The sequence below is a fragment of the Lithobates pipiens genome, unplaced genomic scaffold, assembly GCF_037356315.1.
Source record: "Lithobates pipiens isolate NorthernLeopardFrog02 unplaced genomic scaffold, aLitPip1_a1.2 Scaffold_22, whole genome shotgun sequence".
Taxonomy (NCBI): domain Eukaryota; kingdom Metazoa; phylum Chordata; class Amphibia; order Anura; family Ranidae; genus Lithobates; species Lithobates pipiens.
In genome coordinates this window covers 306,126,956-306,141,219 of record NW_027507784.1, presented here as the reverse complement: position 1 = coordinate 306,141,219, position 14,264 = coordinate 306,126,956, and the positions used below count along the sequence as shown (strand labels likewise).

At 42.5% G+C, this 14,264-nt stretch overlaps 1 protein-coding gene across 4 annotated transcripts in view; it reads left to right on the top strand.

Annotated features, from left to right (window-relative positions):
* Positions 1–14,264, top strand: part of ARHGAP17 (Rho GTPase activating protein 17) — a 186,318-nt gene that overhangs the window by 130,278 nt on the left and 41,776 nt on the right. For all 4 annotated transcript variants that reach the window (XR_013261916.1, XM_077449329.1, XM_077449331.1 and 1 more), the window contains exons 3-8: positions 6,196–6,300; positions 10,304–10,380; positions 11,150–11,261; positions 11,406–11,482; positions 12,414–12,525; positions 12,777–12,845. Coding sequence is in view for 3 of the 4 variants with exons in the window: in XM_077449329.1 (XP_077305455.1) it covers positions 6,196–6,300; positions 10,304–10,380; positions 11,150–11,261; positions 11,406–11,482; positions 12,414–12,525; positions 12,777–12,845 (552 nt within the window). In the remaining variant the exon portion in view is untranslated. The remainder of the gene's footprint in view (positions 1–6,195; positions 6,301–10,303; positions 10,381–11,149; positions 11,262–11,405; positions 11,483–12,413; positions 12,526–12,776; positions 12,846–14,264) is intronic.

The window sequence follows — 14,264 nt, the reverse complement described above, 5'->3', positions numbered from 1 at the left end:
TTTATTTTATTATCATCGCCATCGAAAAGTGGTTAAAAAATGTACACTCATTTGGCAGAGTTGGCTTGATAACCCAAGTCTTGCCCCACCACAATTAGTGATGGATAGGCTGTTACAATTTTGAACCCACCAAGAGTTACAATGGTTTTGGCCTAAGCTTGGGTATTTATGGGTTTTATATCCAAGAGTAGTAAAAAGATGATGTTCTGGGCAATTGTCCCTCAATAAGCTCTGGTTGTCTTGTGTTTTTATAAATATAGAAGATTCTTATTTTTATTTTATGTTCCAAATATGATGTGACTGTCTCTTGTTTCGCTGTATACCTAATGTACAGTGGAGAGAGAGGGCATGTGAAGGGGTTTGAATCTTGTGGAGGTGGGCAGTAATGACTAGACCTCACTTAGCAAAGTCCTTGGAGTATTTGAGTCAGGCTTCAGGAGGTATGTAAATTGCCCACACCAGGAATATGCAGTTAGCGGACCTGCAGCTGTTGCAGAACTACAAGTCCCATGAGGCATAGTAAAACCCTGACAGCCACAAGCATGACGCCCAGAGGCAGAGGCATGATGGGACTTGTAGTTTTGCAACAGCTGGAGGTCTGCTAATTGCATATCCCTGACCTACACCTATAGCAAAAGCATTCTTCAACTTGAGTCAGAGCTGCACAGTTTGTTTATATCTATAGATGCCCCTTATCTTCATAGGCAGTTTTAGGTGAGCTAACCTTTTAAACAGAGTGGGGCTACATCTGAGTTGACTCTGAAAGCATTTAAGCCCCCAGTGTACAGCAGCTAGATTTGGTAGGGGACACTGATATAAGCAACAACTTGTTCCTCAGGTAGACATAGAGCAAAGAGCCATAAAGTGTATATAATGCAGGTAGGTCACCAGGGAGATGGTATCTAATGTCAGTGACCTCCAGAGGAGCTTATGTTCCCTATACAGTCAAGGTTGTCACAGAGACGGGGCCCCTGCTGCTCACAGGTACACATACAGGATGTCTGTGCACACAAGCAGTGGGAGATGGTGCTTGCTCCATTTTAGTTCTCTCTGAATATAACATGCTTTCCTGTATGGTACAGAGAACTTGGCAGGTTTTGTGTCTCTTGGCACTCTCTGGGCCAAGTCTGAGTCACCAGCCCTGGACTGAGAACACTTTCTTATCAGGTGGAGAACAGACTTCGAAAATTAAAATAGAAATTTTAACTCTTAAACCAAATGGCTTTTGGTCCAGTGCTTTGAAGGATGCCATTTAAGAGAGTGACTTCAGGAACCTTAATATGTAGAGTCTGGAGGAAAGAAGGGAAAGGGGAGATCTGGTTTGAAACGTTTAATGTGGTTGTAAAGTCAATTTTTTGACTTTTACCTACAAGAAAGCCTATAATAAGGCTTACCTGTAGGTTAAAAAAATATCTCCTAAACCTGTACGGTTTAGGAGATATTCCCCTTGCAATGCGGCGCTGACCGCAGCAGTGCATGCACACAGGGGATTCTCGGCTGGCAGACACTGGACCCTGCCGGTAAGAAATCTCCCGCGCGCATGCACGGGAGTAACGATATCGCTGCTCTGGCCACTCACAGCGCCGGAGCCGCGATACCCGGAAGAAACGCCGAGGGAACATGTCAGCTCCCTCAGCGTGGATCGAACCAGATGTCGGGGCCTCGTTCTAAGGTAAGTATTTCATAATGAGCTAGTATGGGGTGCATACTAGCTCATTATGCCTTTTCCTTTGCAGGTGAGTTAAAAAAAAAAAATAATTCAGCGGGTTTACAACCGCTTTAAATACATCAAGGGAGTGAATAAGGTTCAGGAGGGCAGTATTGTCAATATGAAACCAAAATCAAGATCACGAGGATGTGACCTCAAACTGACTGGAGGAAAGTTGAAAACTAATCTTGAAAAGTATTATTTTACAGAAAGGGTAGTTGATGCTTGATTTTTTTTATTTTTTTTTAAATGTTTATTGAGATTTTCAGTCATATACACATACATGTCATATATATGAAACACAAATCAACAGATCATGCATAAGTACATCTCGTGTTTATGCTAACATGAGATCTACAAACATATAGTGCCTTCAGGAGTGGAAGCAACGTTCTAGGTCAAACAAATATAAATCTATGCCAGAGCCTAATAATGTTAGTTCTACCGGAGCTGGGGGGACCGCTATTAGGTTGCCGTGTTGGGTATCTTTAGGACACCCAAAGAGTTTGTAAGGTCTCTTTTAAGATACCAATCTGTGTACCGAAATGGTTGCATATTTGTTTGTATTTCTTCCTGAGAGAATACATGTTCCATAAATCTGCGCCATCTCGAGAAGAAGTGCGTGGTGGAGCTGAAGCTCAACAGGATGGTATCCAGCCTTTCAAGGTAGAAGAGAGTAATCAGGGCCCTTTTCACAGCCTGTAACGTAGGTGGTGTGTCCTTGATCCATTGTGCCATGATAGTCCTTCGTGCCACCAGTAGGCAGAGATGCACCCATTGAGGAGTACATAGAGCGTTTCCCCCAGGGGATGCTGGCATGGAGGGTGTGCATCCAAATAGACATAGTAAGTGGTCTCTGGGTAGCTTAAGCCTAGCTATCTCGTGTATGAACTGTAATACGGAGTCCCAGAATGTAGTAACGTTTGGACATTCCCATAAGCGATGTAGAAGTGTGGAGCGTTGTGTCAAGCACCACTGGCAACGTTCTTGCTCAGGATCAGCACGGTTGATGCGGAAGGGGTAGTATGCTCTGTGCAGGATCTTAAATTGTGTTTCTCTCCATGTTTCAGAGACAGTGAGTTTCCGGGAAGGTCGACGTCATCAAATATGTCAGCCCACTTTTGAAATGGTTGAAGATGGTACTTGGCAGATTGGTGGGAAATAAGATTGGTATATAGGCTGGAGATAGAGTAGTCCCCACTATTCAGTACCGTATTTGATGCTTTATTTATTTATTTTCTGCAGTCACTTTTCTTTGTTTCTACTTTTAAGGTATCTTAGATCCCTAGCCAAACAGCATCTGCACTCATTCAGTCTGATCCCTACCTGAGCTGAACCCAAGCCCTTTCACCGCTCACAGGCCGGCCTGTAGCCTCCTCAATTCCCTGCAATCAGCTGGGTGCCAAGGCCCTGGAGTCCACTGTAATCCATCATCCTAATAACAGACCATACACTGAAGACATTGAGCTTCAGCCAAGGTTAAATGCAATGACAGCACATTGCTCATTTCCACCCAAAGTCATTCCCCCAGCATTTTGTACCTACAGGATGGGGATTACCTGCTGAAAGACTCAGTAATCTTCCTATTCCCTCAACCTTGCCGCACTTCAAACCCAGCAGGCTGACACTTATATCCTATTGCAGATATGTTTGGGAAGAATAATGGCAGCTGCCTTTGTATGGCCACCTCCTCGTATTCCAGCTTGACTGGCTGTTTTCCTGACCCTTTGTTTTCAGAGCGCTTTGGAAAAAAATGTGAAGATCAGAACAGCGAGAAGTTTAATGCCTTTTAATAGGCCTCTAGGTGGCTAGCATTTAACAAAGGAAAGGTCAGCAATGGTATCCTCCCATTTTTATTTCCCCCCCCCCCCCCCCCCCTTGCAGGTTTTCTTTAAGCATAGAAAACTGGTCGCATGAGTTAGAGGTTCTTAAATGATAATTTTTTTTAATTTTGGGTAGAGTGGGGAAGAGCCAAAAATACTGTCGGTTGCCTGTTGACTTTCCGGTTGCCTTTGTGGCAGTGTGTCTTTAATGCCCACCCTCTGACCGACTTATGCTAACCTTCCCTGCTGCTTTGTTCCTCTGCAGTCTGAGCATTGTTAAAGTGGTTGTAAACTCTCCCCCACAACTTTGTCCCATGTAAATCAGTATAAAAAACCCCTAATGAACACTGCTTGTAGATCTCTCCTTACTTGCTTAGTATTGTTGTAATCCTTGTTGTTCTGTAGAATGAAGTCACTGAGCATGCCCAGATCTCCCCTGATTTAGGGCACACTCTCTGTCTTATCTGTTATCAGGACTTCCTATGGCACAGCTCTGAACTCTGCTAATCACTCAGAGCTTCCTCCTACACACCATGTGACCTCACATACATTCTAAACTGCAGCCATTACTGCAGTCTTATCAGCTGAAGCTGATAAGTCTGACAAAGGGAAACATTAGACATTGGCACAAGTAAATACTATGAAATAAACAAGTAAGCTATGAACAGGGAAGCATGGTTGCCATAGAAATGTTGGATTGAGAAGGAGGCTTGGTTAACAGTACAGGAAGTGCTCAATGTAAGGGCGGAAATACACTCCACTGTGGACTCAGAAAACAATACTTATGGCGCTGCCTAACCCCTGGAAACATGTTTTTTAAAGTTTCTTTAAACAGTAAGTAAAATGCAATTTGGGCTGGATTACAGTGGCTATAGTCTGATAATTACGTATTATAATGGACTAAATGAAAAGCATCAGAGTGGGAGAGTTTACTTCCTCTTTAAAGTCCACGATGGAGCTTACACACTGCTGATAATTTTGCCCGTCCTCCTCAAGTGACACTGTTTGGAGCTGGCTGCTTGGTCTTCTAGCTCTGTATAATAGGTCACATAATGGAGCAGCAAGTAATAGAAATTGTGGACCAGGACCCTGGGTAGTTTGCAGATGCTGAAAAGGAGCAACAAGCAATAGAAGTGGTGGGCAAGGATTTGGAGGCAATGGTACTGAATAGAAAGTGAGAGCATACACCTTTTTAGCAGCTTTTTATTGCTGTTTGTGTTGACTTTTGGGAGATTTATGATTGCCACCTGCACTCAAATTGAAAGAAAATCTTATAAAAAGGATCTTCTAAAATGATCTTTTTTTATTTTCCAGCTGTCACATTCCATTGTAGGGTTGAATCCTTCTTATAGGACCACAAAAGCACATCTTCAACACTACAAAACACACTTTTGTTTTGCAGAAAGTAAAAACACGGGTCTACGCTATTCTGTCATCACACTTTCTTTTATAAGGGTCAGCAGTTTGGTGCTTGAATCGCAGGGATTAAGGTGGAATTTAGCTATGGGACTCTTACTCCTCCCCATGTGATCTGATGTCAAAACTTGGAATGAAGTTCAAGTCTCTATTTTCTTCCTTGTGTATGTTAATCTCCTCTGATTCTGAACAAGGTTCTTTTCCCCTCAGTGCTTAGTTTTGTAAGGCTTCATTCATAAGTTTTCTTGCATCAATCACAGGTTCAGTTAAAGGGATAGTTCACATAAAACCTCAGTTTAAACTGTTACTGTTCACTTGGAGGGATCTTTATTGATGTTGATGCTCATTATGCTAAGGATATGAAACGTTCCAAACCTTGCTTTCTGAAAATGTTAGCTGCCTGGCTGTCATATCCACCCTTTAGCTTCAATATTTTGAATCCTTGATCCAAAATAAGCGTGTATAAATGACTTATGACATTCCTGGTCTGCATACATAAACCAGGTCAATAACTCAAAGTATTGAAGCTAATGGATCCACATATTAACCAGACAGCTATCCTTTTCCGAAAGAGCCCCATTACGCTATATGACCAAAAGTATGTGGTCATCTGACATCACATCTACCATATTGGCGAAAAGTAGGACCTCGCTCCAAATTATTGAGTTTGGGTATTTCCAGTGAAGGGTACTGTTAATACTGTAGCATACAAAGACATTTTAGACCATTGTGCTCTTCCAACTTTGGGTTAACAGTTTGGGGAAGGCTCTGTTCTGTTCCAGCATGACTGTACCCCTTTGCACAAAGCCAGCTCTATAAAGGTTTGATAAGTTTGGTTTGGTAGCCCGTAGACCTTACCCCAACGCTACTAAAAACCTTTGGAATAAAATGGAACACAATTGTATTCCAGCTCTTCTTGTCCAACATTGGGACCTGACCCCTCAAAGGTTCTTTTGGCAGAATAGACACAAATTCCCATGGACACATGCCAATATCTTGTGGAATAGTGAATACCCTCAAAGAACGGGAGGGTAACTCCATATTAGTCCAAGATGGTTTTGGAATCGGATGTCCCAACAATAGCTGTTGTCCACAAGCTTTTGACCATATAGTATCTGTCTCGCTCGTCTCTCTCTCATGCCCATGGTGACACTTGATGTATAAAAAGTTGAAACATTTTTCCTGTGAAGTTTCTGTATAATATTAGAGGCTTTTTAAAAAGTAACTGTTGTGCTTGATTTTTTTTAGATTGAAAGAAGGCTTGACAATGTTCGGTTGGTGTGCCACAATTCCCACAAAAGGCTCCTTGGCTGTTTGCAGGGACAGCCCGGCACGGATCCTGATAAGAGATATGTAAGTTTTTGCTCTAATTTAATGACTAAATAGAGAATCTAGCTTTGTATTTTAGAACCCAATAAAATCTCAAAACTGACATCACTGCAGTGTGAGAACTGAGATACAGAAAGTACTCCAAGTTCAGACTCGTGTAGACTAAGCTTTCTTTACTCAAATTTTAGGCAGCCAGGTCATGTCTTTTCCATTAACCTAAAAGGTGTAGTGTTGAGCTTTAAAGCGGAGGTCCACCCTAAAATGGACCTCCGCTCATCGGAATCCCCCCCCCCCTCCGGCGCCACAATCGGCACCTTTCAGGGGGGAGGGGGGTGCAGTTACCTGGATAATCCAGGTAACTGCACCCACTTCCGGGCTAGCTCTCTGCGGAAAGGGGCGTACGTTACGCCCCTTTCCGCAAGCGCCCGCCCCCTTCAGCAAGTGCCCCGCTGCCTGCTGGGAAACACACAGCTCCCAGAGGCAGCGGGGACCGTCCGGATTGTGCTGCGCGGCTCGCGCATGCGCAGTAGGGAACCGGGAAATGAAGCCGAAAGGCTCCATTTCCTGATTCCCATACCCAAGATGGCGGCAGGACCCGCCAGACGAGCGAGCGATCGGCTTCGGGTGCCGACATCGCGGGCGCGCTGGACAGGTAAGTGTCACTATTTAAAAGTCAGCAGCTGCAGTATTTGTAGCTGCTGGCTTTAAAAAAAAAAAAAACGCGGAGTCCCGGTGGACTCCCGCTTTAAGAGACTGTTTTTTTGTTTTTTTTTTTGTTTTTTGTGGGCATATCCTATGCTTTTCAGCTTCTTCCTGTTTCAAAGGGACCACAATTGGTTGCAAAAGCTGTTCAAATGCAACAAGCTCATGCGTTTGCTGCTTTCAAACAAGTGCCTGTCTATATGGGCCCTTGCACGTTAAAGCTGAACCCTATGCAGACACCTGAATACGTATAAAAATACATATTTAGGAGCTGTTTTACTTGCCAAGGGATTTGTATTTCTGCCCATCGAATCTTGAGATTTACATAGCCCCTTGCACAGCCAAATCAACTATACCACTTTAAAGGGTAGCTCCACTTTTAGGGGAAAAAAAATAGCAAATAAAAAACAAATACAGCATATACAATTGCTACAAACGTCATTTTTTAATTGAATGTCATCAAAAATTGCCTTTCCTTTTCAAACTGCAGCGCTGTAATCTTCTGTAAAATGCAATATGGCAATCTGCAGGTGTTTGTAGAAAAAAAAAGTGTACAGAACGGCCCCCAGAAATGTAATTTCCTGCTTGTGATTGGCTTACTGTTTTTCCCAAAGATCTGCACTGAGATATAAACCAGATTATGGGCATCCTCTGCAACACATTTTTGATGACATACTCCCAAAGGGAAATCATGTCTAAATGAATGCAGATCCTGCCACTTTCCTCATTAAAACCCTGTAAGTGCAGCAGCTACATGATTCTATAATAAACCCCATTCACGTTTATTTTTCACATGGACACAAACAGCTAATTCTTCAGAATAACAAAGTTATGAATCTGCTACAAAGTTTGGTAAAATCCCTGCAATGAACGTAGATCACCCAGGGAGGAATTTTCTTTTTCCTCAACAAAAGTGAAGTTACTCTTTAGGTTATGGAATGCATCGATGTCCTCTCTCCACTCTCAGCCTTCTAACTGGACAAATGAGAGCAGCAACAGATTGATGAAGTTATCATTCTGTCAACTGTGCAATCTCCTCCTTGCAACTTCCTCCTATCAGCATATGTGCTAGCTATCACAATTGCATGCAGAACATCAGAGTGACTCCTAGTCATTCTCCCAGCCTAAGCTCTGCTGTAAAAGGGATTGCTGAGAGTTTATAGCAAGTCCAATCCAGGTACTTTACACTAGTTCCAGTAAAAAAAAAAAAATGCATTTTGTGCTTTAGAACATGTACTTAAAGCTGTATTCATTTATGACTTATTTCTGTTTGGAGCTCAGGTTTGATGGTGGCTTACCAGCTGGTCTTACCGGGGCCTGGCATTTTTCTTTCAACTGAAGCAAATTTTGTAAAAATAGTTTGCAACGTGGCAAAATAAAATACCATGGGGTTGATTTACAAAAACTGGAGAGTACAAAATGTGGTGCAACTCTGCATGGTAGCCAATCCGTTTATAACTTCAGCTTGTCCAATTAAAGGGATTGTAAAGTTAAAAATGTTATTTTTTTAAAATAACAAACAACATGTTATACTTGCCTCCACTGTGCAGCTCGTTTTGCACAGAGTGGCCCCGAACCTGCTCTTCTGGGGTCCCTCGGCGGCTGTCTCATCTTCCTCCCGCAGGTGCTTCTCACGTTTATGCGCGCTCCCTCGCATGGTGAGAAGCATCTGCGGGCGCGCTCCCGTGATACAGCCGGCGGCTATAGCCGCTCGCTGTATCACACGGCCCCGGCACTCCGCGTAGGTGGATGTGATTGACAGCAGCGGGAGCCAATGGCTGCGCTGCTTTCCATCCATCCACTCCAGCCAATCAGCGGCCAGGCTGAGCGGTGAAGAGGAAGTCGAGGAGCGCGGGACTTTCGAGGGGTCAGGTAAGTAAAACGGGGGACTGGGTGCAAATATAAATGAATAAAAATATACGCTGCGCTATAAAATGTAATGAACACCTCATCAGTGTAAAATCTGAAGTGCATATATCCGATATAAAAGTTACTCGATCAATGTGTAATGTGACAGCTAAAAATTAAAAAATGAAATCTAAATAATTATGCTGTGCTAAATATGCAATACACACCCAATCAGTCTGGATATCAAAATACATACATAGCATAAACACAAAATTAGTGATCAATATGTGATGCGACAGGTAAAAAAATCAAGGGAGTGAAAAACTCAGATGCACAATACAATATAAAGAGCTCATATGCAAAAAAACATAAACTTCATAAAATTCTTAAAAAAACTCCATATAATGTTTGTGAATAAGTCAAATATCAAAGTGCTCATGTGCAGATAAAGTGTCCTGCTGTGTAAATAATGACTACGCTGAATAGTCCATACTTGGTAGGTGATCAAACGTGCCACGGTGTCCTCCCTTCAGCGATCCCCTAGGTAATAAATGCTCACCTTGGCGCATGCGATCTTGCAGTTAAGCTCAGTCTAAACACACATTAGAACCTCCTGGGTTCAGAAGGGAAAACTGCATCCTGGACTCCTCAGTAAATACCTCCATATTATGCAAAAATTAAAAGCGCTTGATAGTGTAATAAAGCTTAAAACAATTTATTTAAACAAAGCAAACAAACCCTTTTCAAGGGTACTCACTTTTATCAGGGGCGCCTAGTGCACCATTCTATAACAAGCGATAAACGGCTGTGTAAATACTGGACAGGTATTGGGGTGATATGAGCCGCCTCCTAAGAGGGTGAACTGCTTCTCGTGCCGTCCTGTCCCCTCCCCAACGCGTGTCAATACAAGGATGACGTATCTTCAGGGGGAAATTGATTGACTGGTAGATTGTGCTCCCAGCCAGGATCCTGTACGTCGTCACACAGCAGACGACAAATTCAATGACATTTTTAATATTCAAAGCAAACTCCCCCATCCCCCCCCATATCTCCATACTTTGTTTTGCTGAGAGATCACTTCTAGCATATCTCGAGTAAGGGCAAGATAATTCATGTAGCATTTACTTCCTGGAATCCATCTACCTTTAGCTCAAGCATACAAGCAGGCAGGGGTGCTTGGCTGAGAAAACTCCATCCTCCCGTCCTGAAGATCCCCAGATGTATAACATCATTTGCCTAAGCCTGGAAGTCAAAGTAACTAAAGAAATGTAATAATGTTTAAAACCAGTAAAAATTATCTACTTTCCCATCTCTTTACTAATGCTAGCTGCATAAGGATTATAGATAGTCTGTCGATTGAGAGAATGAAGTTAAAAGCTGATTAAATATCGGTTGCTAGGGTTTACTGTGCATGTGGTTTTGCATCCAAAGGTATGGAATGCTTTGTGTTTGGTATTACCTTGTGTTTCTCTTGCAGAAAAAGCTTCCTCTCATGGGTTATTCCCAGTCTATGATGGAAGGATGTACCCAGCTTAGCGATGAAACCCTTTTAGGGTAAGTTCATGAAAATGTTGGTTCTGGTCCACAACAAACTTTTGTTAAAAAATGGTTTATAAATGATATAATTGTGCAGTTATGGTTTAGACATAAAGTGGAGCTGCATGTAAAACTGAGATTTATGTTCTGGTTTGAGTTCAGTAGGCTTGGTTCCAAAGTGTGCATATGCGTCTCTCCGGACTCTGCTGGGTGATTTTGCTTAATTTCCAGCATACATGTGTGATGGACAAAGCAGTGATTTTTAGCCAGTCTGATGTTACCTGCTAAACCAGGGTCTCCAAACCTTCTAAAGGGCTAGACTGTGGCCAGCGGGAGTGGAAATGTTCCTGGCATCAGTGGGCGTAAACTTTGCCACATTTGGTATTGGGTGGAGGAATAGTGCCCCTTTGTTGGTATCCTAGGAAGTAATAGTGCCCCGTTGTTTGTGTCAATAGGAGAAATTGGCCCCTGTTGGCGTCAGTTGGCAAAATCGTGTCTCGTATAAGTGGAAAGTATAGTGCCCCAAGGGCCGGATAAAGAGAAAGTTTGAAGACCACTGTGCTAAACCATCGCTTCAGATGTAGTAGGAGGAGGGACACAAAATTGCTACACAACTCACTTTGGTTCAGCCATACCAGCGTTCTACTGGAGAGCAGTAAAGAAATGAAAGGGGAATAAAACCTTTCCAAGATTGGAGAAAAACATTTTGCATGGAGTTCTTCTTCAGTTTACTGCCCTCAGTCCATGTAATGAGGCTAGAGCATAACCAAACTACTCTGATTTACAGGAAGACGTTGTACTCATGTGCAGAGGCAGAGCAGCGGCTGGCCCAGGAGCTCTCCTATCATGAGATCCAGATTGAGAAAGATGTTCTGGAACCCCTAAACCAGATGACTGAGGTACACCATTCATACATTTGAGTTCCACCGAGTCCCATTCATCTGTCTCTGATGGCTTATATTCTAGGATTTTAGAATGAAACCTTTTTCTTGCCATGTTTATGCAGCTTAATAACCTAAGCTCCATTTCAATTGCCCCCACAGGTAGAAATTCCTAACATTCAGAAGCAGAGGAAGCAGCTGGCCAAGCTGGTGTTAGATTGGGATTCTGCACGAGCAAGGTGAGGAAATAAGACTCAATGAAAGATATTCAGTGAACTCTCTCCTACTTCATGTGTAATTTCTTCAGCGTTTTACATTATCATATTGCAGGGGTTGCAAAATATTAATTCTATATAGTATTAATTTTCTCTCATATTACTGTGCTGCCCATTAAATTCTTTTCTTAGAGATCCCTGCTCTGTGCGCTGGGCGGGTCCCTGCTCTGTGCGCTGGGCGGGTCCCTGCCCTGTGCGCTGGGCGGGTCCCTGCTCGCTCTCTGCGCTGGGCGGGTCCCTGCTCGCTCTCTGCACTGGGCGGGTCCCTGCTCGCTCTCTGCGCTGGGCGGGTCCCTGCTCGCTCTCTGCGCTGGGCGGGTCCCTGCTCGCTCTCTGCGCTGGGCGGGTCCCTGCTTGCGCTCTGTGCTAATTCAATCCCTACTCTCTGTTCTCTAATTCCTGATCTGTGTTAATCCCTACTGTCTCTGCTGCACTTATTCCCACTCTCTGTGCTGCACTAATCCCCATGTCATCATGTTACTTTAATGTAACATGACATGACATTTAAAATTACATTTTTCTTTTACTACCCCAAGCCTTTTTTTTTCCTTTTCCTAATATTGCAGCTCTTATTTATCACTTATACTTTCTCAGATTGCTGCAACTAAACTATTATGTTATATTGCACTAATCCCTGCTCCATCCTATCACTGCACTGATCCCTACCACCTTTTGCACAGTTCGAATCTCTACTTGCCCTTTACTATGCTGATCCCTATTCACCCTTCATCGGACCTTCAATGCAAGGGTCCCTTCCTACTACACTTATCCTATCACTTGTATAATGCATGCATTTTATCCTGACACTATATTCACCCTTTGTAAAATAAATACAATGTACCATATGCTACACAGTGCTTCACCTCGCATATTCTGCTAATTTATGTACCCGCAGGTATAACCAGACCCAAAAATCTTCCACCGCGAATTTCCAGATGCAGCCTGGCAAAATGGACTCTCTGAAAGAAGAGATGGACGAGGCGGCCAACAAAGTGGAACAATGCAAGGTGTGTGTACGGCAGAGACTGCCGGCAGGGCGGTGTACACATTGGTAACATTTATACCGTGGAAACGGTAACATTGGGTGTACAGCATTTATTTCTGTTTATACTGACAGATCATATATGTGAATGTTTTTAGAAGAAAGGATCATGTGGGGGAATGAAGGGTTTCTATATAAACAGCAACTAAAGATTGGTTGTAGACAAACAACATTGATAACTCAGATCTTTCTTTGTTTTCCCCACCCCCCTCCCAGGATCAGCTAGCAGCCGACATGTACAATTTTGTATCCAAAGAGGGGGAGTATGGTCAGTTATTTGTCTCGGTAAGTTGGAGATGTTTTTTATCTATAAATGGTTAAATACTGCAGTTCCACATTTTTACTGATAATGTACACAAATTGACAAAATGCTTTTTAATGCTGCTAAGGACCAAGGACCATTTGTGCTATGCAAGGTATACATATAAAAGCCAAAACTTAGACGAACAATGAAGATGTGTAGTACCAAAAAAAGAAAATTTGTTTTGGGCTGAATCAGGAGCATTGTAGAAAAATCCTGTCTAATCTTATGCTTTTATATATGCATTTATATGTTTCTTTTTTTTTAAGAACAAGATAATTATCTCTCGGAGTACAGATTGCCCTGTCCAATTAAAAAATATGTAGTGGTAAAAAAAATGGAGATGGTAAATATGTAATAGAAACCTACCTACAACCAGATGAAAGCAGATATACCGTAGTTAGTTCATAAGAAAATATAACGATCTTAAATAGCAACTCTGTATCCAGCCAAGTTATAGTGGAAGTGTGATTTATCTCCATAATAAGCTTTCCTTCTAAAGTGACTGTCTACTCCGAAAAAGAAGGGGGCACACTTACCTATCCCACTGCCCAAGCCTGCGTTTTTAACTCTGGTTCTTAACACAAGAACAATTAATAATTATTTTTTTTCTCCCCCGTGTCTGTTTTTGCACATTAATATTTGCATACTGTTTTTAATCTGTCTTCATGCTAGTAAATTTTAAATTGGTAAGATCTTGCGTGATCTCGGAAGCAGGCAGGGGCCATCTCGGATGTGGGCATCTGAAGCCTGCTTGTGTTTATTTCCGGGATTAGGTGCAGCTGGCTACCCAGCATGCGCCTGCACAGTAGTATGACACTGCGTGGCACAGGTTGTTGATTGCAGGTTGCCATAGCAATGGAGGAAGTTCCCGCCCCCTGTTATGGCAAACTGTCAATCAAACGAGGACCCAGATAGGCAAGTGTGGTTGGGGAAAGCTACAATTACCAAAAGATTTGATTATTAGGCTTTCCGAAGAGTCAGTGGGACTTGCCTAATAATGTTGTTATCTAGGCAGCTGGAACAACCCGCCCAAATGTGGTGGCTGTACCAGTTTTTTTTTTTTTTTTTTTATCGGCCAAAATAAAATTTTTGCAACAACAGAAATAATACATATAGATCCTGATAGAAGATCAGTGTCACTGTATCTGTATATGAACTGAAACACATACTCCTATGTAATGGGGAAAAGGAGAGGGAGAGATTTAGTAGTCTAAATCAGAAGAGCAGCCTAGGATAACAATACAATTGCTCCATAGATACAATACAGTGGGTAAGTGTTGTTCCCCTAGAATAGTAAACCTGTTACTAGAAGGATTGCCAGGTGAATGAAATAAAAAAAAAAATAAAAAAAAAAAAAGTGAATGCAGCCACTGCATCTAAGGACTGATAAGCCACAATAT